We start from the raw sequence: 25,469 nt of genomic DNA on the forward strand, positions 1-25,469 counted from the left end.
AAAGGAATACACCAAGCATATTATCTAAGACAAGCGATGACTGTAAGAATTTAATTAAAATTATTATTTTTACTTTTATCAACCAAATCTGCTTGGCACTGATCATTGACACTATGAATGTAAACGGGTCTTCTTTTAAATGTATGATAAGCTGGAATATATAAAGAATAACTATTTTGATTTTGCAATATTTTTTTCGATTTTAGTTTTTGATACACTAAAACCATGTTCTTTTAATGTTCTTTGTGAACCATCAATCCATGAAAAGTTTGAGTAATAGTGTTCTAAAAGTTTGTTTTCTACGCTACTCTTGCCGGTACAAATATCATTTCTTTTTATCCATGTTTTTTGCTTATTGCTTCGTTTTTAAAAAAAGATTTTTCTTGCAACCACAAAGTGTACAAATACCTTTAATCATTGGCACATCATTTTTTTAAACTACCTGAGTTAAAAACTTCGTTGCAGTAGCCTTTTTACAAGGCATACAATAAATATCCATTTATTAGAGATTTAACTTATTAAACAAATTTAAATTATTATACATATTAATAAACAGTAACAGATGTCCACGTTCTCAAGAAAGTCTCAAGAATAGTAAATAGCAAGCAATAGAATTCCTCAAGCTTGACTATTTTTAACTTTTAGAATTTTTTCAATAAAATCAGCTCCTAATAAATGGCAGATATCGTAGAAGTGATTAAAAGTTGTTTACAACAAAAATGTATATTCATCAAGATAAAAAATAAACTTAGATAATCATCTTAATAATAAAATATTACTTTAAGATTTTCTAATTGAGTTAGAGCGTAATTAAAAGCTTCGAGATGATAAGAAACCCCACAGATGTAATATTATTTCAGATTTAAAAACAGGGCTAGGAAATAAAATCAAAGAAAAGAATAAAATCATTTCAGATTTAAAACTTCAATTTAATAGTGCACGAAATAAAGATATTACTGAACTTAATTTTTTTTAAGCAAAACAGATTTCATATGCTGACAATTATAACTGAAGTGAAGAATAAAGTGAAAAGTTATTTTAATAACAAAATAGAAATAAATAAAAAGTATGTTGTTAAAAATCGACAATTCATTTGAGATGTAACTGGTAGAGAGCAAGTTAAAAAAGAACGGAATATTGATATTTTAAATTTATTTATAAATAAGAAAAAAATATGAGAAGCTCCAGGTATCCCAGAGTATATGTTTAAAGAAGAAGAACACGATAATAATCCAAGTATTCGATGGATTAGAGAAAATTCCTTTACAGTTAATATTTCAATGAATGCAAATGGAGCCCTTTTGGATCACTTTTTGACTCTGTTGTTAGATATTTAAAAAATAGAATGAACGATAGTGGTAGTTACAGAGTTCAATTTACAACACGTGTAATATTTTATTCTCAGAAAGATAATGAAGAGCTCGAACCTATCCATTATCATAGCTCCTTCTGGATTTTTAATAAAAATAGTGACATCAAACAAAGCCATCTAAATAGTAATAACAGGAATATACATACATTAGTCATATAGAATACACCCAGATCAGGCTTATAATTTGAAAGAGTCGATAGATTAGATTATAGAATGACAAGATTACTAAATTATATGGGAGGTACATAAAAAGAACTACCTGATTTTGTAAAAAATAAATAAAGACATGTATTAATATAAAAAATAATGATAGTAAATGCTTTCTTTGGTCAATACTCACTTATCTGCTTCCAGTGAGTTATAGAAATGTTGACATACAATCAAAATATAAGCCCTATGAAAATAAATTCAACTTTAAAGGGATTAATAGTTTTTATATGAATATTCAAGATGTTTACAAATTTGAAAACAAATATAATATTAAAATTTGTTTATTTGAGATAAGAAAAAATAAAGTAGTTAGAGGTCATATTCCTAAAACTAAGATCAATGAAAAAACTGCAACATATGTGAACAATTTGCTCTATTTTGATAATCATTATGTTTTAATTAAAGATTTAAGTAGATTACTTGCATCCAAAATATCAAAAACTAAATGGAAAATTTGTCTATGTACATTCTGTGGAAGAAGCTTTGATAAACAAGAAACATTTGAAAAGCATGACAAAAAAGAAAACTGTGAACATCTCGACATCATTATGCCAAAACCAGGATCTAAAATTGAATTTGAATATATAGCTAAACAAATGGAAGTACCGTATTGCATAATAGCGGATTTTGAATCGTATAATGAAGAATATCTATAATGATCGCGGATTTTATCATCGTATGATAAAAAATTTAGAGTTCCTAACCATATCCCTACTGTAATGCATAACCTCTCAAAATATGACTCTTGTTTATTTCATAGATAATTAGTACCTGATAACGGTATTTTTGATTCAGCGGAGAGTTTTATATCGTTTCATATGAAAATATCTGTTAATGAAACCCAATACGTAATGAGTTTCATAGATTGACTCCGTTTTATGGCTTCATCGTTAAATAGGCTTTCTAAAAATTTAGCTAAATTTGAATGTAAAGTAAATTGTAATTATTAAAGAAATAATTTTAACTATACTTCTGATGCGTTTTAAAATACTGAAGAATTTAAAAAAAATAGCAAAGAAAGGGATATTTCCTTATAAATATATTGATAGCTATGAAAAAATAAATGATACAAAATTACCTTCATTGGAAAATTTTTAATCTAGATTAACAGGGAAAAATATTTCTGAGGAGGAATATACAAGAGAAAGATCTGTTTAGAAATTATTTAAATGTAAAACACTCTTAGATTATACTAAATTATATCTTAAAAGGGATGTTTTAATTCTATCAGATGTCGTTGAAAATTTTAGTAATGTATGTTTGAAGAATCATAAACTACATCCACTGCACTTCTTCTCAGCACCAGGACTAACATGGGAAACTTTTCTCAAACACTCTAAAGTAGAAAATCCATTATTTTCCGATGAAGATATTTGTACCTTTATTAAAAAAGAAAAATAGGAGGAGTATCTCAGTGTATGGAAAGATTTGCTAAAGCAAATAATAAATATATGAAAAACTCTAATAAAATTGAAGGTTACAACCTTCCAATTATTTAATGTATTTAAACGCTAATAATTTATATGGTTGGGCAATGTCACAAAAATTACCTGGAAAAGACTTTAAATTTATTAATATACCCAACCATTTAAAAAAAAAACAACACCTCAGACTACTACCAAAAATAAAAAGATTACATTCAATCTGAAATGAATAAGGATAATGTAGGAGCCATTTACGAAGTTGATTTAGAATATTCATGAGAATTACACAATTTACATAAATATAGCTCCTGAATATTTTAAATATAAATTAAGTACAACTTCAAATAATAAAATAAATTATGTTGTGCATTATAAGAATTTATAAATTTTATCTAAAACATTTGGCTTAGTATTGAAAAAAGTACATAGAATACTAGCATTTACTGAGTAACCCTATTTAAAGAATATATCAATCATAATACTAAATTGCGACAAAATGGAACGAATTATTTCGAAAAAGATTTCTTTAAACTCATGAACAATGCTTGTTTTGGGAAAACCATGAAAAATGTTAGAAAAAGAGCTATTATTGAAATAATCATTAGTGACGAAGAAAGACAAAAAATAATTAAAAAATTAACTATAGATTGGAAACCATATTTAGCGATACATTTTCAGTAGCTAGAAAGGTAAATCTATATACATTGGATTTGCTGTTTTAAAATTATCTAAGTTACTGATGTATGAACTTCATTATGAATACATGAAACCACAATATAGATAATATTGGTTTATTCTACATTGATACGGATAGTTTTATTTGTGATTCTCGAACTGAGGATTTTATAAAGATATTAATGCTGACATCCAAGAGAATTCGATACTTCGGACCATAAAAAGATAAACCTTATATCTCCCCTGCAGTGAATAAAAAGTAATATGTATGATGAAGGATGAATTATCTGGAACATTAATGTCGGAGTTTGTAGGTTTAAGATCAAAAGTATACGCTTATTTAAAAGAGGGTAACGATGAAACTAAAGCGAAGAAAAATTAAATGGTATCAAAACGAATATCGTTAAAGATAAAATAATATTACAAAATTATAAAGATGCATTGTTTGGAAAATTGGAAAGTTTATCAGAAACTCAGTACACTTTAAGAGCAAACAAACATAGAATATTCTTAGAAAAACAAAATGAAAAAGCACTAGACCCTAAGGATACTAAATGAAAGGTTTTGAAAAATAAAGTAAACACGGTGCCCTGTTTATTAAGTCCATTGAATATGTAAGCTAGTTAAAGTAGTATTAAGCTAATTAATGTTATACATTTAAGCTAGTTAGGTATTAAAGTTAAGCGTCATAATTAAAGTTAAGCTATAAACTTCAAAGATATAAGTTATAAGCTTCAAAGTTATAAACCTCAAAGCTATGAGCTTCAAAGTTATAAACTTCAAAACTATAAGCTTCAAAGTTATAAGTTTAAAGCTATAAGCTTCTAAGCTATAAGCTGCAAACTTCAAATCTATAAGCTATAAACTTCAAAGCTGTAAACTTCAAAGCTATGAGCTTCTAAGCTTTAAGCTCCCAAGCTATATGTTTCAAATCTATAAGCTTCGAAGCTGTAAGCTTCCAAGCTATAAGCAGCAAAACAATAAGCTGTAAGGTTCAAAGCTATAAGCTTCAATGCTATAAGCTTCAAAGCTATAAACTATGAACTTCAATGCTATAAGCTATAAGCATAAAAGCTATAAGCTTCAATTCTATAAGCTTCATAGTTGAATTTTACCTAATAAAAATTTTACTTAATAAAAAATTTTACTATGTAAATGGATAGAAAAGCACCTACTAAAGTATATTAATATGGAAAAAACAAAGATCGTTTTAAAAATGAACATCTGCTAGCACCTCAATGACTATTCGACTATTGAGTTGATGGAACTCTGGATGTGGTAAAACCAACTCACTCTTGAACTTGATTTATGATTACTTATACTTTCTAAAAATTTATCTTTATGCTAAAGACCTTGAAGAAGATAAACATTAAGATTTCATGCTTAACATGAATTTCATGGAAGAAAAAACTGATATGGATCTTTTGGCTTCGAGTATTATTAAAAGCGATATCATTGATGTAGACCACCTAGATCCCAAGTGTCAAAATTTAGCTATCTTTGACGATTTTGTAGCAGAAAAAGATCAGAAAAAATTGAAGATTTTATTCGTAACAGGTAGAAAACGAAATACATCAATAATCTATATTTCTCAGGGCTATTTTGATATACCTATATCTATACGATTAAACTGTAAATGTTTTGCATTTTTCAAGTGTTGTAATCCAAAAAAAATGATAAAATCAGACAAAACCATGCATCTGATTTGAAAAAAGAAAAATTTATCAACTACTTCAATCAAGCAACAAAGAATCATGGATTTTTACTAAAATTATTTGAAAACAAATGATGACTCTCAAGTACAGAAAGAGCTTGGATATTCGCTTAATAAAATTTGCATATAATACATGAAAAATTTTGGAAGCTTTGGAAGTAAATATCGGAAGTATACAAGTAACGAAAAAAGATTACAAGATGATGATGGTAATCTTGATTCACAATTGAACTGATTAAATAATCTCGGTGATCCAAAATCAGAGAATGATGCTATGAATTTACTAAATGTGAAAATTATTTTAGATGCTTTTAAGGGTGAACTTGTTAACCAACAAATTCTTGCAAGTCAGCATTTAAGTGAAGATACTGATAGATTAACTAAAATTTTATCAATCACCTGACAACATATTGACTAGAGTTGATGACAAAGGATTATTGGTAAAAAAAATACCTTAAAAGTAACAAAAGAAGATATTGGTGCAGAATATAGAAGAATTAAAAACGTTGCAAACGTTTTTAAAAGAAATGGCGCAGATGCAGTTAATCTTTCAAGGTTATTGGTATTGGTACACTCAAAGGGTTTTATGAAGTTATCAGATCGTTCGGACAATTTCGAAAATGTTATCATAGATATACTACTACTACTACTAACAACTCACCGCAGCACTAAGCCGCCTGAGGCCAACACAGCTACAAACGCTCCTCCTCCATCCCAATCTATTCAAAGCCTCCCTCTTTACCCCCTCCCAGGAAGTTCCTATTTCCTTTAAATCTTTCTTTATGACGTCCTCTTACCCCAGACGGGGACGACCTGCTTTCCGTTTAACCCTAGATGGTTGGCCGAAAAGAACAATCTTCGGCAACCTGTCATCCTTCATCCGCACAACATGCCCTAACCACCTCAACCTTTCTTTCATTATAGCCCTAAAAAGTGGTATTGAACTACATTTTTCGTAGAGCCTATTGTTTGAAAACGGTCAGTCAGCCAGGTACCCAGAACAATCCTTAAGCAATTTCTCTGGAAAACATCTAGCAAATCTTCATCCGCTTTTCGGAACGCCCATGCTTCAGAGCCATATTTGCCCACTGTCATCACTGTATCTTCTAATATTCTAATATTGGTTTGCAGACTTATCTTCGTATTCTTCCAAACTTTTCTTAATTTTGAAAAAACACCCTGAGCCTTGGCTATTCAATATTTAAAATCTTCACTGCTCCCAACATCTTTACTAATAATACTACCAAGGTAAGTGACACTGCCCACCTGATCAATCTTTTCATTACCCAACGTCACCTTTTCATCTTCACTTATTCCTAGCCTGAGTGACTTAGTCTTCTAAACATTAATTTTCAAACCTATTCTAGCACTCTGAACTCGCAAAACATCTAAAACTTCATTCATTTTGCTCACACTTTCATCTAGGATGCTTAAATCATCAGCATAATCCAAGTCCATGAGACGTTTTCCTCCCGATTTGATTACGTGGACTCCCATAGCCTTTCCTGTGCTCCTTAAGACAAAGTCTATCAAGATAATCCACATAAAGCGGGATTGAATAAAGCCTTGATTAGATCCTGATTTAATGTGATACCAGTTTTCAACCTCGGTCTCAATTTTTTTCGCAGTGTTGCTGTTCAAGTACATAACCCTTATTCTTCTAGTATAGTTGTCTGGTATACCGTACAAGGATAAAACCTTTAATAAAGCTCTTCTATCAACAGAGTCGAACGCTTGCTCATAATCTATAAAACTGAGGACCAAAGGTGTATGAAAACTCAGGCACTTCTCAATTATTAGCCTAAGAGTGAAAATTTGGTTGACACCTCCTCTACCTTTTCTAAAACCACACTGCTCATCTCTTAAAACTTTGTCTACGGCATCTCTCAGTCTAAAAAGTATAATATTACTAAGTAATTTGCTACCTACCGAGACCAGACTAATGCCTCGATAATAACCACACTCACTTTTATCACCTTTCTTATAAAGTGGCTTAATTAAGGTTTTCCTAAAATAGTTAGGTACTTCCCCTTTTTCAAAAATCATATTCATAATCTTCAGTAACTTATTTCTAACCTCAGAGCCACCATATTTAAGAAACTCATTTACCACACTATCAGCACCTGGAGCCTTATTATTTTTTAATCCTTTTAGTACTGTCTCTAATTTTTCCTCACAAAACGAATCTTCCTTCACATCCAAGATATCACAAACTTTTTATTTTCCTCTGTATATTTTTCTGCAATTCTATCTCGGTTAAGCAAGTTCTCAAAATTGTTAGCCCATCTCTCTTTATTTTTTTCCTTATCGCTAATTGCGGCCCCATTCCTATCTTTAACTGGGACAAGTCCAGATTGACTTCACCCTCTAAATTTGCTAACATTCCAGTACAATATTTTACTATTATGCTGCCTAGCTGCATCTTCCAGATCCTCGGCAATTTTATCCATGGCCTTCACTTCACATCTCCTTAGTTCATATTTTAATGCTTTCTCCGCTTTCTTTACATTTCTTTTGTTTTCATACGATCTATCACTCAGATAATTCTTGTACAAGTCCTTTCTCCTTTCTATTAAACATAAAGCTTTTTCATTAATATTCTTAGCTGCAGTTCTAGCTTTCTTCCCTAATACACCTTCCGCAACTTCACAAATTATTTTTCTAAAATTATTCCAACCATCTTCCACATTATCAAATTTTAAACTCTCAAGTTTAGTATTCAACTGTTCATGGAAAGTTTCTCTCAAATTCTCATCCTGGAGTCTACCAACATCATTACTTGCCGGGAGGCAGTTACCCTTCCGATATTTCAGCTTTAAATTAACCCTTGAACTACTAGATGGTGATCTTTACTTTTAACATCAAGAACAGCACTCCTACATACCCTAATACTTTGTATTGATCCTGCCAGTCTTCGATTTACAATAATATAATCAATAAGGTTTGCTCTCTTACCATCACGTGAATACCATGTTAACTTATGAGCCATTTTATGACCAAATACTGTATTGGTTATAACTAGATTGTTATAACTACAAAATTGCAAAAGTCTGTATCCATTATTGTTTTCTTTTCCTACACCAAATTTACCTAGGCTGGGATACCATCTATCCCTATTTCTAACAACCTGGGCGTTAAAATCTCCCAGTAATAACATCATATTTCTACCTGGGACCTTGTCTATTTGCTCCTGTAACTGTAAGTAAAATTCATCTGAGTCACTAGTATCTCCGTCAGTCGGTTCTACAGGGGCATATACTACTATAACTGATACCCTGAACTTTCTAGTCAAAAAATGAGCAATTGGTATTCTATTATTAATACCTTCCCAGCCTAAACAAGACTTAGCAGCTTCTTTATCCATTATGAGCCCTACTCCCCGTCTGTGTACCCCATCCTTCCTGCCTGAGTAAACAAATTTTATATCATCTAATTTCATGCTTCCTACCCCTGGGATATGAGTTTCTGAAACTCCTAATAAATCCAGTTCGAATCGTCTAAATTCGTCAGTCAAAATGTCGATACGATAGTCATTTTTTATGTCCTAACATTTCAAGTTCCAATTTTCATGTTCTTTAAATCATTGAAATTATTTTCGCCTCAGGAAAAGCAATGATCCCGGATACCAGGGCAGGACGGGGATTACATATCTTCTCAAGTATACACCGAAGCGCTAAAGCCAGTTTAGAACTGCGCAGCAAGAATTCCCTGGGACTTCCAGGATCAATGGAGGTGTTGTGCAATCTTATACCCCTATTAGTCGCAACATGGTTAAAGGCTCTTTATAACGCTCTTGTATGTACAGGCGTTGAAAACTTTAACAGAGGGTCTCAAGCCTATTACATCCAACTTACTATACATTAATGACTACAAATATTATTCTACTACGGGGAGGTAGATCTAAGTAGACAAATTAGCTAGGAAGTGTTTTTTCAGCCCGAAGACGCCCGTCAAAACATACCAAGCCCAGAAGAATTGCCCATTAGTCAGAATCCCGTGCGAATGCTGTGTCGTTTACTAGGCCATAATTTCCTCGAGCGGTGCCACTCCTCAAGTGAGACTAGAGTTGACCGCAAGGTCCCCAGTCTTGCAGGTGCCCCGAAAGGGGGAAACCAGCCCTTTGCAGAGGTCGTTGTCAATAGATCTGGATCTTACGCCCTGCCACAGTTGTCCTCCTATAGAGGATCCTCCCGCGATGGTGTTCTGCATCACCCTGCAATTTAACTCATTACTGGGAGAAGGTTTGCAACTCATGGGACCTGTGGAAACACCAGTGGGCCCTTTTGAGTGTATATTTGAGGAGCCTTCTTCCTCCTCCGCCTGTATTTATGACCCCGGGCGAGGGTGCCCCAGATTCTATCATAGATATACGTGAAAAAAATCCTGATGAAGCATTCAAAATGAAAAGGAAGGAAGGAATGTCGAAGTAAAATCAAGCCTATGAGGTTTTTTGAAAAGAGTATTGCGAAAATCTTTACCAAGGAATTTTATCTATAAAAATGATTCTCTAATAAATGGAAGAGTATACAATCAATTAATCAGAATTTCAAAAACAAAAAATCAAAACGGTTTTTGATTCAAAACAAAAATGTAATTTGCGTAAAATGCATACACAAGTGAATGAACGAGAGCCTGTTAAACTATTCGTAAAAGACAGGTACTTACTTGTACTTGTACTTTTAGCAGGACTCAAGCATCTCCGCTCTCCCTGGCGTCCATTAGCTTCGTCATTGTAGTAAGTTAAGAGTCTCGGTTGTTTGCGAGTGGTGGAATTAAATCGAGCCAGGACTTTTCCCATCTTCTTCCATACTTCTTGAAGCCACCGATTGGGTCTAGGTCAGCCTTGATGCAGGCGAGCCACGTTTTCTTTTGTCCCCTAAGTCACTTTTTCCATCCCGAAAGAGGTGTACATTTGAGGGCTTTATTGACAAAGGTATGGTTTGGGCTGCGAAGTGTATGGCCGAACCATCGGAGTCTTCTTTATTTAATTATAATGGCCAAATCAGAACGCTGATAGCAGATTTTGCGGAGTTCGACCTTGCTGACACGATGATTCTGCTTGAACATAAATGGTTAAATATGTTAATGGCTTGAATGTCGGATGCTTTTATAGTCCATGTCTCACATCCGTATAGTAAGACAGACCAAACAAGGGCCTGGTAAATCCTTATTCTTGTCTTCAGACGAACTTTTTTCTGGTTCCATAAAGAGTGATTTAGCTGGGCGAAGACTCCAGTTGCTGAAGCGATTCTTGACTGTATTTCTGATGTGTATCCTATTGGGTCTAACAGAGAGCCTAGGTACTTGAATTCATGTACCTCATCTATGGGTGACTGTTCTAGTACAATTGGGGGGTCTTGAGATGATATACCGGACGCCATGACTTTTGTCTTCGAGGAGCTTATTTTCAGGCCGACCAGAGAGGCTTCTTAAGCTACCTTCGATAGCGTAGATTGGGCTTCTGAACAAGATTCACCTAACAAGCAAATATCGTCGGCATAGTCCAGATCGGTGATTACAAAATTGGTATTTATTTCAACGCCTGAAAAGGTCGTCGTTGCTTTGCTCATAATCCAGTCAATAACGAAATTAAATAAGACGGGAGACAATATACATCCCTGTCGGACACCAAAATCAATTTGGAAAATCGAGGAGAGTTCTCCACGGATCTGAATTTGGGCTCGCTTATGCTGGTAGTATGCTTGGATAAGTCTGACTATCTTTCCTGATACTCCATGCTCTGTCATGGCCTTCCAGATTCCATCCTTTAGAACAGAATCAAAAGCTGTATTAAAATCTCTGAATAGAGACACTGTTGGTTTCTGGTGTTTTGCCCTGTGTTCAAGGGTTTGTTTTAAGACGAATAGTTGGTCAATTGTACCCTTGCCTGGGCGGAATCCCGCTTGATTGGGCCTTGTCTTTTACGTTGCGCTGGATGCGAAAACGATTATGTAGCACTATGGCAAATATTTTTGCAGTAATGCAGATGAGAGAAACCCCGAGATAATTGCTGCATTTTGTCTTTAGCCTTTTTTTTGAAGACTGGAAAGATGATAGAGTCTCCCCAATCCTGTGGAACCATCTCTTCTTCCCATATATGACAAGTTAGTTTATGAAGCCTCCTGACAAGTGCTGTCCCTCCATACTTGTAGAATTCAGCCTGAATGGCCTCAGGACCAGGGGATTTATTGCTTTTAAGGCAATTGATTGCTTGTTGGACTTCATTTAACGTGGGGGAGCCAAATTCACGTTATTAAAAATAATGCTGGGTGAGTGTGGTTCCTGCAGGTTATCAGGGCTACGACTTGGATTATGGCAGTGCTGATTATCATCCATTGCTGTGGAGAGTTGGTGCTGGATAAGTAGTTTGTCAAAGTGCTCCTTCCAGCAATTTATTATTTCAGTATTATTCGAGAGTAACTTGCCGTTTTCATCTTCGACGGATGTACTAGTAGGCTTATGTGATTTACTTCTGATTGATTTTAGGAGTGGATACTTCTTCCTGGTTTCCGATCTAGAGGCAACGGCTTCCATTTTTTGAGCGATTTTCTCCCAGTACTGGTTCTTATCATTCTTAGCCGACTGGTGGCATTCTCTTTTCAGGAGTTTGAAAAACTTCGATTTTCTGCCCGATGTCTGTTGCTTGTGCTCAGCCAACTGAATTGTGCGTGTTGACATCCATTTTTTGGATAGTCTTTTGTGGCATCCTATCGTAACTTCTGCAGCGTCTTGGATTGTATTGCGTATGGTCAACCCTCTCTTCATCCAAACTTTGAGTTTGCTCGTCGTTCGCTGGCATTTGGAGAGCTTCAAAGTGGCTAGACAACTCTAAGCAGAATGCCTGTCGTAATTTAGGATCATCGAAGCGATTGGTATCAAATCTTCGTGGAGGTTTCTTCTTGGGGCGTGCAGCAAGTCGTAACTTTAGATCTAATTTGACTAGAAGATGATCCAACCCATGTTTCGAGCCAGTATCTGCCCGAATGTACGATCTACTATTCGTAGCCATTGATTTCCAACGGCAGGTCATTAGAATGTAATCAATCTGGCTTTTTGCTCTACCATCTCTTGAATGCCATGTGACTCTATGGCTGGGGTTGTGTTTGAATAAGGTATTGGTAATGAACAAATCATTCGTCATGGCAAAGTGAAGAAGTCTTGATCCCCTGCTGCATGTAGCTCCAAAACCAAAGTGGCCAATGGCAGACTCAGCATTGGATACTTTTTCTCTGATTCTGGAGTTGAAGTCTCCTCCAATCGAGGTCTTACTTTGGGACTTTCTTAAGTGTACAAGTTAGAACTTAGTAAAAAAGATCTGCTTCGCTCTCCGGTGCGTCTCTGGTTGGAGCATAAACTACAATAACTGATATGTTGAATAGATGACCTTTGAATCGCACTTTTGCTACTCTATATGAGATAGGTTCCCACTCTAGAAGTGACTTCGCTGATAGGGGGCTTAAAATGATACCCACTCCACCATAAACAGATCCATCATGGGATTCGGAGTTGAAAAAGGAGAAAGAAGCGTCGTCTTCATGATTTCTAATCTCCGAGCCTTCCACAATGCCGTTGGAAACACACATTATCTCTACGTTTTAACGGAATAATTCCCCAGTGATAAACTACTGGGTCGTTAGGCATTTCATCGAGCAGACTTTCCATCACCCTACACTGAGGGGTTGTCCATGTTTCCGAAGTAGTACCTCAGCTTTCCAATTTTTCGGAGAAGGCCCTGATGACACCATCAACCCATCGCTTGCCGGGAATACCGTAGTATGGGCTTGCCAAGTTTTTGGAGAAGGCGCCGATGAGACCCTCAACACATCGCTGGCCAAGGATGCCGTAGTATGGGTTGGACTCTTTATATTGACTTGCATTTGGACGTTTCGTGGAAATAAATTTAACCATGTAGGTCTCCACTCCCAGATGGCACCCTCTGTGATTTGGCCTAGCAAGAATTGGGATAGGCAATTCCAGCCGTTTCCACCTGACTACCACTATGAGAAAACTGCAGTAGGATTTCTCCTATGTTTAACTTGGGACAGAAGACTAGACTAACACGATGGGGGGACCACACCTCCTGAACCATCAGGACCATCCAGACTTTAAAAACCCAACCTAGTTCACAGGAGCTTTAGTCAGGGAAAATTATGTAAATATTTTGTCTTGGGTTGCAATTCCTTGCGACCCGTGGGATCGAACCTGAGACCTTTTAATCGTAAGACCCGTTCTTATCCACTACGCAGTCACAAGGTAAAGGTAAAGAATACGGCATTGGACTTTACAGTCCCTACCGGGGGTGCTGATCTCCATTTCTTGGCCCTTCAGCCAGGAAGTGCGATGGAGGGTGGGGGCCAACCATCCTTTGCTTTTGCACACCCTTCCTGTTTACCTTCCCCAGGTTTCTCCAGGTACCCATTTAAAGCTGGTTGGACTCTGGCTGAGCTTACAGAGTCACGGCACTGATTTCCGTCCCAAACCAAATAATTAGATACACTAGGATTCGAACCCTCGCCCTCTCGGACAAAGGATCCTATATCCAGCACACCAATCCACTCAGCTAGGACGGCCTTTTTAATGAAGACTTAATCCACTGTCTAGGATGACCTAAAGACAGGTGACTAAGATTTAAAAATATAAAAATTAAAATAAAGGATGTGATATTGATTTATCCTATAAACAACTACTTCAAAATCATCCAAGATTACCGTTCTTATTTTTTCTCAATCAATCTGAAATCAACAAAAAACTGACTTTAATGAAAACACAATGCATTTATCTCCTCCTCAAAAATTAAGAATAAACAGATGTTATAAGAAAAAAAATTGCAGAATTCCAATAAAATTATTATTGTTATTAAAGAACCTGTTAAACTATTGCTTAAAAGAAAACAAATTGAGCAAGGAAAAATAAAGAACAAAGATGTCTATATAAATATATCATATCATCAACTGATTCAAAATGGTGGCTTACTTCCATTTTTAATACCATTAGCAGCTGTAGTAGGTAAAAGTGCTCTAACAAGTGGTGCAGCTGCATTAGGTACATATGCTGGAAAGAAAATTGTTGATAAAATTACTGATTCTTCAAACGCAGAGAGCGAAGGTTTGACATTACCGGGGACTTTACCGAAAGGTTGAGGTTTGAAATTACCCAGCACACACAAAATTGTTGGATATGGATCGGAAGTGAGTGTTGAAGTTCCCAAAAACGTGGTAGACCCAAGAAAATACAAGTAGAAGTGGTTAAATCACCTAAATAGCGTGGAAGTCCCAAAAAAGTTGTTGAAGCTGAGATTTCATAATTCAAAGAATGCTCACTTCCAAAAAACGGCAAACGTCAGAAAGAATCGAAAATCACATGCTACCGCTGACAAATATTGATATATTAAATGAATTAGGTCATATTCCTTATTTTCGAGGTGATTTTTCTCGAGATAACTTACCAAACAAAATAAAGAAGAAGGAATTCGGTGTAATTAATTATGACTGCATAGGATCGCCTGGGACGCATTGGACTTATTATTTCAATGATCCCAAGTACTCATTTGTAGATTTTTTTTATTCGTTTGGAATACAACCTGGAAATGAAATTGTAAACCACTTAATGACTTCAAATAAACAACTTGCTTATCATTCTACTCAAGTCCAAAATTTTAACGATGTGAATTGTGGTCATTTGTGTGTTGATTATATAAAAAGAAGATTTAAGGGAGTGGATCCACAGTTTTACTTAAAGTTTATTTTCTAATATAAATGGAAGAAAAACTACAAAAGAGATTATTTGTTTATCGTAGAAATTTTAAATATTATGAAAATGTTAGTAATGCTTTCTTAACATATTTATTATTCACAAACCTCTACAGCACAAAAATATAATGAAAAGTAAATAGTGTACTTTAATTTTATTCATTTTCTATCGAACTTTTCATTTTGCGTTCTAATCTTATCACCTTCATCTGACAATTATTGTCTAAATGATGATTTTTCAGCAGACTAAAGATAACTATTTCCAGGGCTTTTTTTTATAGAATATTATTTTTGCAGAGTATTGTTTTAGCTGCTGGAGCAGCAGCTGTAACTGTCTATGGTGTTTCAAAATTATTGAGTGCATCAACCGAAAATACACCGGAGCATGAAACTAAGGTAAGAAACAAATCTTCAGACTTCAATAGTAGTTTTAAATTTCTTTCTTTTTATTTTACAATATTCTACCAAAAAGTCACTTATTTTAAATAAAACAAAGAAATTCGAAGGATTTTATAATGTAGACCTTTGTCATTCACCTTTTGGAGGATTACAAAGTAGAATTTTAAATAGGATCAATTCAATTAAACGAGATTTGTTACATGTCTAAAATTAGGCCAGAAAACTCTTAGGTACGGTTTCCACAATGAGTAGAAATTCAATTATTGAGGTACGAAAAACGCATGAGGACCAAAAATACAGTCAAATAATATTCCAAGCGTAACACTACTCAAAATCACAATCAATAAATAAATGAAATCCAAAACGTACAGAAATTACAATAAATAACTGAATCAAACTCAAAGCAAGCAGAAACTAAGATGAGTAGGGTGGACTCCTGAAGACCAGATCAGAATTTAGAATTTACTAAAAACAAAATTAATCTTAAAGGTTTGCAATTTTTAGCTCTAATAAATCAAAAATTATTTAGACTTTAAGGAATGAATATATGTGCATGTATGCTAAACTGTCAATCCACATTCATTTATCGTTCTTTTTTCAGTGATCTTGGTTATATGATTTGACTTTATTTCCGCTCATTTCTGGTTTAATATAGCTCTTCCATAGCTCTTTTCTCTTAGCTCTTTCTCTGTCCACAATTAGCCATGTCTTGATGCAACCTACTGCAAAATACTTGATAACTTCAATTCAACTGGACTTTCTCTGTCTTGCCTTTTCTCTGTCCACAATTAGCCATGTCTTGATGCAACCTATGCAACCAACATCCTGTCAGGAGTTAAACAAGGCTACGTAATGTTGACGCTACTCTTTGTAGTTGCAATTGACTACATAATGCAAAACACCAGCATAGATGGCATCCAGCTAAATCCTGAAGTACGCCTGAGCAGTATAAACTTTGCTGATGACATCACCGTACTAAAATCTTGCAAGCAACGACTTCAAGAACTCTTAGACCAAGTGAGGGAGAGAGGCTGCCAGGTTAACCTGATATGAAGATTAAAAAAACAAAATGCATGGTCACAGCAAACTAACTCCTGAGAGTCGTTTGCAGAGACCAACAATTAGAACAAGTCGTCCATTTAAAATACCTAGAAAAAATAATTGAAAACGCAAGATCAATCACAAAATAAGTGCTCACAAGAGTTGGTCAAGACAATAGAGCCTTAAATAGACTACAGAAAGTTTGGTCATCCTATTGATTATGTCTACGGCTGAAATTGCAACTCTAATAGTAAAGTCATGCCAGTTTTCTTCACGCAGCTGAAACCTAGGAAATGAACCAGGAACAAGAGAGAAGGATTTTCACTTTCGAGATTACAGGTCTCAGAAGAATTCTCAACATCCAAGGCAAGCAAAAAATAACCAACGAATCTATCCATGATAAAACGGATCAGCCTCTTGTAATATATATAATAAGAGGTTGGTTTTCTGCAAACTCAATTCTAATCAACTTTTTTCATTCAATATTTTTTGTCTCCCTTACTAGCTTCACAACAGCTTTTTCTGCCAACTAAACTTAGTAACGTTTATACTCCGCCAAGTTTCTGTTTCTGGAAACAAGTTTCAAAGACAATATTTATGTTTGGTTGAATCATTTTTCTAATGAACTTTTTATCTTTACCAAATTTTGTCTTACTAACATTTCATCGTCAGATCTTTAATGGACTAATTCTTCAAGTGATTTTAAGAGCAAAGCTTTTTTTGAATATTGTAAATTTTAATGTGTGTCTATTTTATAATTGTGCTTGTCCCTCAGCGATTGCTAAATAATTTCTAACACAATATTATTCTGGCAGCAACAATTTAATAAAGTCTTTTCTGCTCATAAAGTTTTATGGAACCTATTTGAAATTATCTATATTTTGTCGTAATCTTTTAACAATATCTTGGAAGGTATACAGCTACTTCTTACGTACCTACTGAACTGAATATCTGATTTTAGTAGTTGCCAGATAGAAATAAAAAATTAGCAAGGACCTAATTAAGATCAAACCGGGGGTTCAATTGAAGTTTTTCTTCATCGCTCTCAATATATTTTCAGGCTTAATACAAAAAAATATAGATTAAGATAAACATCTATAGGACAATTAGAGATTAATTTAGCAATAAATAATATTTAGCAATTAATAATTCATTATTATTTAAAAACAATTTATAATTTAGCAATATATAAAGAAATTGATAAAAAAAATATATTTACTTTGAGACTGCCAGTGAAACTGCAAACAGCGTGTGGAATCTTCAACAACCTCGTGTTTATGATTATGATCAAACAGTTCGTGGTAACGAACTGTAAGTAAGGAGCGACCCGGCTCAATGGTAACCGAAACTCTAGAAAACGGTTTTTTGATACCAATAGATACATCAAAAGAATTAATTTTCAATGCTGATTTCAAATATATAATTTTCGTCAAGTTTAGTGCTACCCATCAAAAGTTACGCGCCTGAGAAAATTTGGCTGATTTTCAAAAAAAGGGGGAAAGACCCCTCAAAAGTTATAGAAACTTAATGAAAATCACACCATCATATTCAGCGTATCAATGAACCCTATTGTAGAGGTTTCAAGCTCCTATCTACAAAAATGTGGAATTTTGCATTTTTTGCCAGAAGAAAGATCACGGATGCGTGTTTATTTGTTTTTTTTTCCCCAGGGGTGATCGTATCGACCCAGTCGTCCTAGAATATCGTGGGAGGGCTCATTGGAACGGAAATTAAAAGTTCTAGTGACCTTTTTAAGTGACTAAAAAAAATTGAGGGCAACTAGGCCCCCTCCCACGCTTATTTTTTTCCCAAAGTCACCTGATCAAAATTTTGAGATGGCCATTTTGTTCAGCATGGTCGAAAATATGATAAATATGTCTTTTAGGATGAATTAATCCCCCGAAGCCCCCAGGGTGAGGGCTAAAAGTTATGAACTTTACCCAAGTTAACATATAGTATTGGTTATTGGGAAGTATACAGAAGTTTTCAGGAGGGTTTTTTTCTGGTAGTGGGAGGGAAGTTTGGGTTGGGAGTTATGTTGGAGGATCTGTCCATGAAGGAAGTTTGCATGGGGGAAGGGAAATTGCCATGAAGGGGGCGCTGGACTTGCCAGCATTATTTATTAGTTATTGGGAAGTATACAGACATTTTCAGGAAGGATTTTTTTTCTGAAGGGGGGGGGGATAGAGGAGGGGGTTACTCTGGAGAATCTTTCCGTGGAGGTGTTTTCTTGGGGGTAAGGGACAGTTCTATGAAGGGGGCGCTGGATTTCCAAGCATTATTTAAAAAACGATCAGAAATTAAATAAAAAAAACAAGTTTTTTCAACTGAAAGTAAGAAGCAACATTAAAACTTAAAACGAACAGAAATTATAACGTATTTGAGGGGGTTATCCCCCAAGTCAATACCTCGCTATTTACGCTACAGTTTTTTTTAGTGCTTTCAAAAGAGCTATGTATTCTAATTAAACGGCCTTTGTGATTCAGGGGTTTGTGAATCAAATTTTTTTTTTTACTTTTAACGTAAAGAGCGTCGTATTGACTAAGGGGGAACCCCCTCATATACGTAGTAACATATACGTAATAAAAAAACAATAAAAAAACAAGCGATACGGCTCAATAGTAATCGAAACTTTTAAAAACAAAATTTTGATGTCAATAAATGTATCAAAAGAATGTGTTTATAATGCTGATTCTAAATATATAAATTTTATTAAGTTTAGTAGTACTCATCAAAGGCTACGAGCCTGAGAAAATTTACCCGATTTTTTAAAGAGGGGGAAACATCCCCTAGAAGTGAAAGAATTTTAATGAAAATCACACCGTCAGATTCAGCGTATCAGAAAACCCTATTACATAGGTTTCAAGCTCATATCTGCAAAAATCTGCAACTTTGTATTTTTACCAGAAGAAAAATATACGAATATAGAAGTTACGTAAGTTAATTTGTAGACATCCATTTAGCAAAAGAAAAGTAAAATTTTTATGCAAATTTTGTTTACTTATTCAATGACGGTTAGCCAAAATAAAAGCTGCATTAACTAAAAAACGACAGAAATTAAATAAAAAAACACGTTTTTTAAACTGAAAGTAAGGAGCGACATTAAAACTTAAAAACAACATAATTCTGTCATTATATTAATGGGGATGGCCCATCAACAACGCATAGCTATTTGCGATATATTTTGACTCTGTAAAACATCTTTATTTTTTAAAACAATAAAAAAATTTTGCTTAAATAGCGTGGCTTTGAGGCGGGGACAGTCCCTTTCATATACGGAACAATTTCTGTTCGTTTTAAGTTTTAATGTCGCTCCTTATTTTCAGTTTAAAAAACGTGTTTTTTTTATTTAATGATCAAGAAGACACCAAACACTACCCTTCTCGTCAAATTAATGATTCTTGTGATAAAGAAGACCACAAATGCTACCCTGTAAGTCATTCTCTTTTCTTTTTTTATGTCAAGATTGGTGTTTTGCTACTAAAATATTACGCTAAATTCAAAAGTTGTATCTCCAGAAAGCCAAGCTTCATGATCTCTGTGAAACCTGTGATTTTGCGATATGCCTTAACTGGCAATGCATAGCCTGGCATCAGACACGGTATTTATGTTTTCACTAACAACACACACAAAACAAAATAATACATTGTGCCCATATCGCTCTTTACTTAGGCAGCGCTATTGCGCTGCCTATGATTATGCTCTGAACAAGTATTTTCCAGCAGGCTAAAGTTAACTATTTCGGCATTTCCTGCACTTTTTTCGCAGAATATTTGCTTTTCTGCAGAGTATTGTTGTAGCTGCTGCTGTCTATGCTTGTTCAAAATTATTGAACGGAGTAACTAAAAATGCACCAGAGCGTGAAACTTAAGTAAAAAGTAAATCTACATACTTATTTAAAGTAGTTTTAAATTTCAGTTCTTTTTATTTTAAAAAGTACTACCAAAAAAATCAGTCACTTATAACAAAACAAATTCAAAAGATATTATAATACAGGCCTTTGGGATTCAGCTTTTGGAGCTTTACAGAGAAAAATTCTAAGTAGAGTCGATTCAAATTGATACGAGATTGTTTACAAGAAAAGGCTCAAGTCTAAGATAAGGCTGGAGAACCCTTAAGTAAGGCTCCTACAAAGAGTAGTGATTCAATTATTGAGGTAAAAAAAGCGAAAAAATGAAGAAAACAAAAAGAAAAAACAGTAAATTTACGAATTTTTACGTTACTTGTCTAACATCAAGATGACACACCACTGGAGGCATCTTTTTGTGTTCTTTCAAAATATTGAAATTCAATCGCAGTAATTATGTCGACCATGTAAAGAACCTTGCTTCACAGAGTTTGGGGGGAGTATGGTGGTTCAGAGTCCATTAAATGAGGAGGGTTGGGCCGCAAACTTGTTACCTGCAGTCTAAACCTCGATGGCCTGCTCTCAAGGGAACACGTTACTGTGACTGAAACACCACGACTGAGCCTCAAATGGAAATCTAAATTCAATGACAAATACTGCAAGCCCAAGGACAAGATTTTTGACTGTGAAATTATACACGAGATTTGGTTTTTGAGGTGCTTGCACAATGTCGCAAGCTTCCACTGAGCAGGTGCTGAGAGTTTTGCAGGATTACCAACCCAATCTTCATGCTCTGTCAGAGGTTTGATAGCAAGGTTCTGGATCAGATTAACCTTAAGGATAGATTAACCTTAAACGGGACAGTAGTGTGATCATTATTCATTGTTTTGGCTGAGCTTGGAGAAGCAATGTAGCCGCCCTTGTAGGGGTGTCGTTAATTCTGTTAGTGTATATACTTACAAAAATTTGCTCGAGAATTAGCAAGCCATCAGAGGCGTCTCATTTCAGAATTTCCTTCTAAGGCTATCTTGGATAAAAGTGATCTCTGGAAGGTGCTTCGTAAACCAGATTGCTCCAAATCAGTTTCTGCATCTGAAATATCTGATGCTGAATGGTTTAATTATAATACAGCTGAGTCCTCTTCATCAGATTCATCAGATTCCTAAAAAATCACATTTTAATGGACAAACTGCTTACTCTTCATGGCGCTTCAGATAAATGTTGAGAGAGGAAGGGGGAGTAGTAATTAATTAAAATCAGCAGTTGAATCAGCAGTTGAATCAAATTCCTCGCTTCCCCATATTTTGTATGTTGCCCCTTTATGGGAGATTCTACCGTTTCAAGTATAAGAAACATCGATTCATGTTTCTTTCGGTTCATCAAAATTTGAGTCTGTTCTTGAAGACCTGTTAAATTGGCCTCAGTGTCAATTTAATGATATTGTGGTTATGACATCTGTCATCTGACATCTGACATCTGTCAGCAATTAAGACGCTAAGGCCAAAGTTGTCTCCTGGGATTGATGGGGTTTGTGGTTTGCATATTAAACATGGTGCCTCCTCTCTCTTGCAGCATCTAACAATGCTCACTCAGATGATACTTACCCTAGGTATTGTCCTAACATAAATCTTTCTTGGTGACGTCACATCCTTTTCTAAGAAATTTGAAGTTACCGCTCAATGCACTACGTTTCAGCCTATTGTTGTTTCAACAATTGCCGTGAAAATTATTTGTATTAATCGTTATAGATAAGCCTGAGACTAAGTTTTGTGCCCCACCTCATCAGTTCAGCTTTCAGCGTAGATTTGGTTGTCCTGAGATACTTTCTTCAGTTGCCAACTTGCTCATTGAATCCGATGCTTCAGGTTTTCCACTGTTTCTTGGAGGACTTAATGTCAGTAGTCCTTTTGACTCGCTTATACCCTCCTCTTGCTGCTAAAAGGGGCATAAATTGTTGCATCATTAAGGCTTTTCGTGAAATGTATTCTCACCTTCAAATCTGTCCTAAGGTCACTTTTTTAAATCCGAGGAGCCGATTCATCGAGCTAGAAGAATCCCAGTCCGAAGTGCAGCCCGCCAAGGTGCAACACCTTGTCCTGATCTCTTTAAAATATTTTTGATCACAGAGAAAAGATCTTATCTTCCAGCATTTCCAATGGTGACAATGCTTCTTTTGTGTAGGATTTTGATATCTTTAATAACAGCCGAAAAACTGAGCAATTTTCTGAAATCTTCAATAACCTGCAAGATGAATTCCTAAACGTTGGTCTTAAATTTAATATTGGGAAGTGTGAGTACCTTGTTTTTAGCTTTTTTGAAGGCAGAATTGTTCCGCCTATGACTCTTGGTCCCTCTACGGCTCAGCCAAAAAGTTGAAAGTATCACCTATTTTGGCCTCCTAATTGGTTCAACCCTCTCTCACACTCTACAACTTCTGATAAGCCATATTTTTCCTGAAATTGCCACTGCACATACATCTATAATTACTGCAAAATTTTGCTTCAACCATCACATTCCGGCATTTCTTTTCAATTCATTTGTCCTTCCCCATATTTTGTATGTTGCCCCTTTATGGGAGATTCTACCGTTTCAAGTACAAGAAACATCGGTTCATGTTTCTTTCAGTTCGCAAAATACCTACTTCAATTCCCTCTATGGTCATGAAACTCTAGAATAGTTCAAAAGTTTGGAGTAGCTTATCCTGAGAAAGCTGCATCCTCATTATGTAGGAAACACAATGCAATAACAGTAAATCATCCTTGTTACCCGCCGAGGGCGCCTACTCCGACTTTACTCCGAAGAGGACAAATTTGCAATCACTTTAAAATCCTGAGAAGCTAATTGCTTTAAAAGTATCAATAACTATATTTTATTCTTCCCAGTTGCAAAAGAAGTAGTGCCACACGGTGGTAGTACTGGATTCAACCAAGTTGATGTACTTGAAATTATGCTACGTTTGGTGATTACGTATCAGCTATAATGAGGGGGGTGTGAGGCATTGTTTAGGTGGGGGTAGGGTAGATTCCCAAAAAATCACATTTTAATGGGCAAACTGCTTACTCTTCATGGTGCTTCAGATAAATGATGAGAGAGGAAGGGGGAGTAGGAATTAATTAAAATGTTTCTTTATACAGCTAATGTGTTACATTCCCATATCTACCAGCATAGAGGTGAAAAAGGCAAGGCAGGTCATCATCAGCCCGCCATGAGATTTATGTGGAGGGGAGGGGGGCAAACACAGCTAGGAACTTGGTTTTCAGCAATTTTCAATGGCAATACTTTTCTTGTTGATTTATATGAAGTGCTTCAGTGTATTTAAAAAAAATATATATGTAATGTATTTATCGATAAGAAAATCCTATTGTAGAGGTTGTGATGGCTTCAGTTATGTATATGATTAAAAGCCTCTCAGAATCTCCATCCATAAAAACAATAATCCTCCTTTTCATCCAACCAAAATTCTTTAGTGGTAATATTAACAGGGACTTTTCACCAAAATTACTAATCACCGCCAATTTTTTAAGCATATTCAAATTTGTAATGTAATGTATTTTTAATGAGAGGGACTGTCGTCCACCGGTGCGTGTACAAACACTCATGAACATCCCCTGATGGCCATACCCGAAATCAGATTGATCATTGTCTCTTTGAGCGAGAAGCAGAAATCAAGCTTTTTTATATAAGTGGCAACAGAGGAGCCTACGTTGGCTCAGACCACACCCTCATGACAGGAAAAGTCTGCCTCAAACTAAAAAGAAGTAAAAACACCAAAAAGGTTCCTTCAAACCCAATCATTGACTCAGAGAAACTGCAGGTGAGAGAGTTTAAGCAAGCCTTTAAGTTGGACATGGGAAATAACTTTGAATCCCTGTTTCTACCAGAAGATGCCAACAGCATAAATCTCTGCTTTAAAGATGTCGCGAAAGCCGCCATTGGCTACCGCAATGCTTTAAAGGACTCATTGCTGTCTGATCAAACATGCGACCATGGATAAAGCAGTGAAAAAGAGTGTAATAGAAGAAAAGAGAAAGTTAATTGATCGGAAAGTAGCGCTGGCAGAAGAAGCAGTGAAGAGAGGTAACTCAAGAGCCGTCTATAAAATCACTAATAAGATAAATGGAAAAAAATTTTCTATTCAGCATGGGCCAATAAATCCCTCGGGTATCCTGATAACCAAAACGTCTGAGGTGAAAGAAGTCTGGGCTAGTCACTTTGAAAAGCTTTTAAACAGACCTCTACCAGAAAACCCCTCAGAGATTCCAGTAGCAACTTTGTTCTCTTTAAATATTAACACGGGTCCGCCGTAATCCTCTGAATTAAAGGCAGCAGTAAACAATCTCAAAGTAGGAAGTCAACTGGCGAAGACCATATTTCTGCAAAAATGATAAAAATGACGGTTCTCAAATGCCTGACTTTCTTGACTAGTTTATTTGCAGTAATATGAGAGACAAACCAAAGAACCTACTGACTGGGAACACATTACCCTTTTGAGGATCTTCATGAAAACTTAGAAACGAAGGTAAACTTCAAAAAGTTAGACTTTCGTGTTTTTTTTCTTTTTTGTTTGGCACTGAGGACGACTTGGCGGAAGTCCTTGTCGAAATATTTACTTATTTGTTCTTCTTCATGGTTTTCCACTGGCTGGCAAAATCCTCGTTTTTTCACCTTTTTTGATTTTATTTTTCATTTTGTTACTTTCTTTCTTCTCTGAGTTTCATTTCCTAGGCAACTGGCGTGGACCCAATGCCAGGAAAATTGCTGTCACATATATTACTGCAGAGAGTCAGCTTACAGCTTGACAGACACCTCTGTAGCGAGTAGCATGGATTCAGACCGTACCGTTTTTGTACGGACCTTATATATTTACATATTATACAGCTACTAGCAGAATAAAGTCGAGATTTACGATCAAAGATCTTGTAAGCTATTGAATTGATTTTGTGAACATGTTTGACTCAGTCGACCACCAGATCTATGGAAGCTCTAAATACACTATGGAATCCGTTAAAAGATAGTTTTCCAGATGATTACTCTCTAG

General features: G+C 35.3%; 1 protein-coding gene across 7 annotated transcripts in view; it reads left to right on the forward strand.

The window, feature by feature from the left end:
- The window catches only part of LOC148952276 (zygote arrest protein 1-like), a 208,617-nt gene that overhangs the window by 80,240 nt on the left and 102,908 nt on the right, over positions 1-25,469 (forward strand). For all 7 annotated transcript variants that reach the window (XM_089089720.1, XM_089089721.1, XM_089089717.1 and 4 more), the window contains one exon: positions 15,442-15,540. In XM_089089720.1, coding sequence (XP_088945846.1) covers positions 15,442-15,540 — 99 coding nt within the window. The remainder of the gene's footprint in view (positions 1-15,441; positions 15,541-25,469) is intronic.

The sequence above is a fragment of the Artemia sp. Qi Xiang Cuo genome, chromosome 5 (assembly GCF_049724085.1).
Source record: "Artemia sp. Qi Xiang Cuo chromosome 5, ASM4972408v1, whole genome shotgun sequence".
In the NCBI taxonomy this organism is placed as follows: domain Eukaryota; kingdom Metazoa; phylum Arthropoda; class Branchiopoda; order Anostraca; family Artemiidae; genus Artemia; species Artemia sp. Qi Xiang Cuo.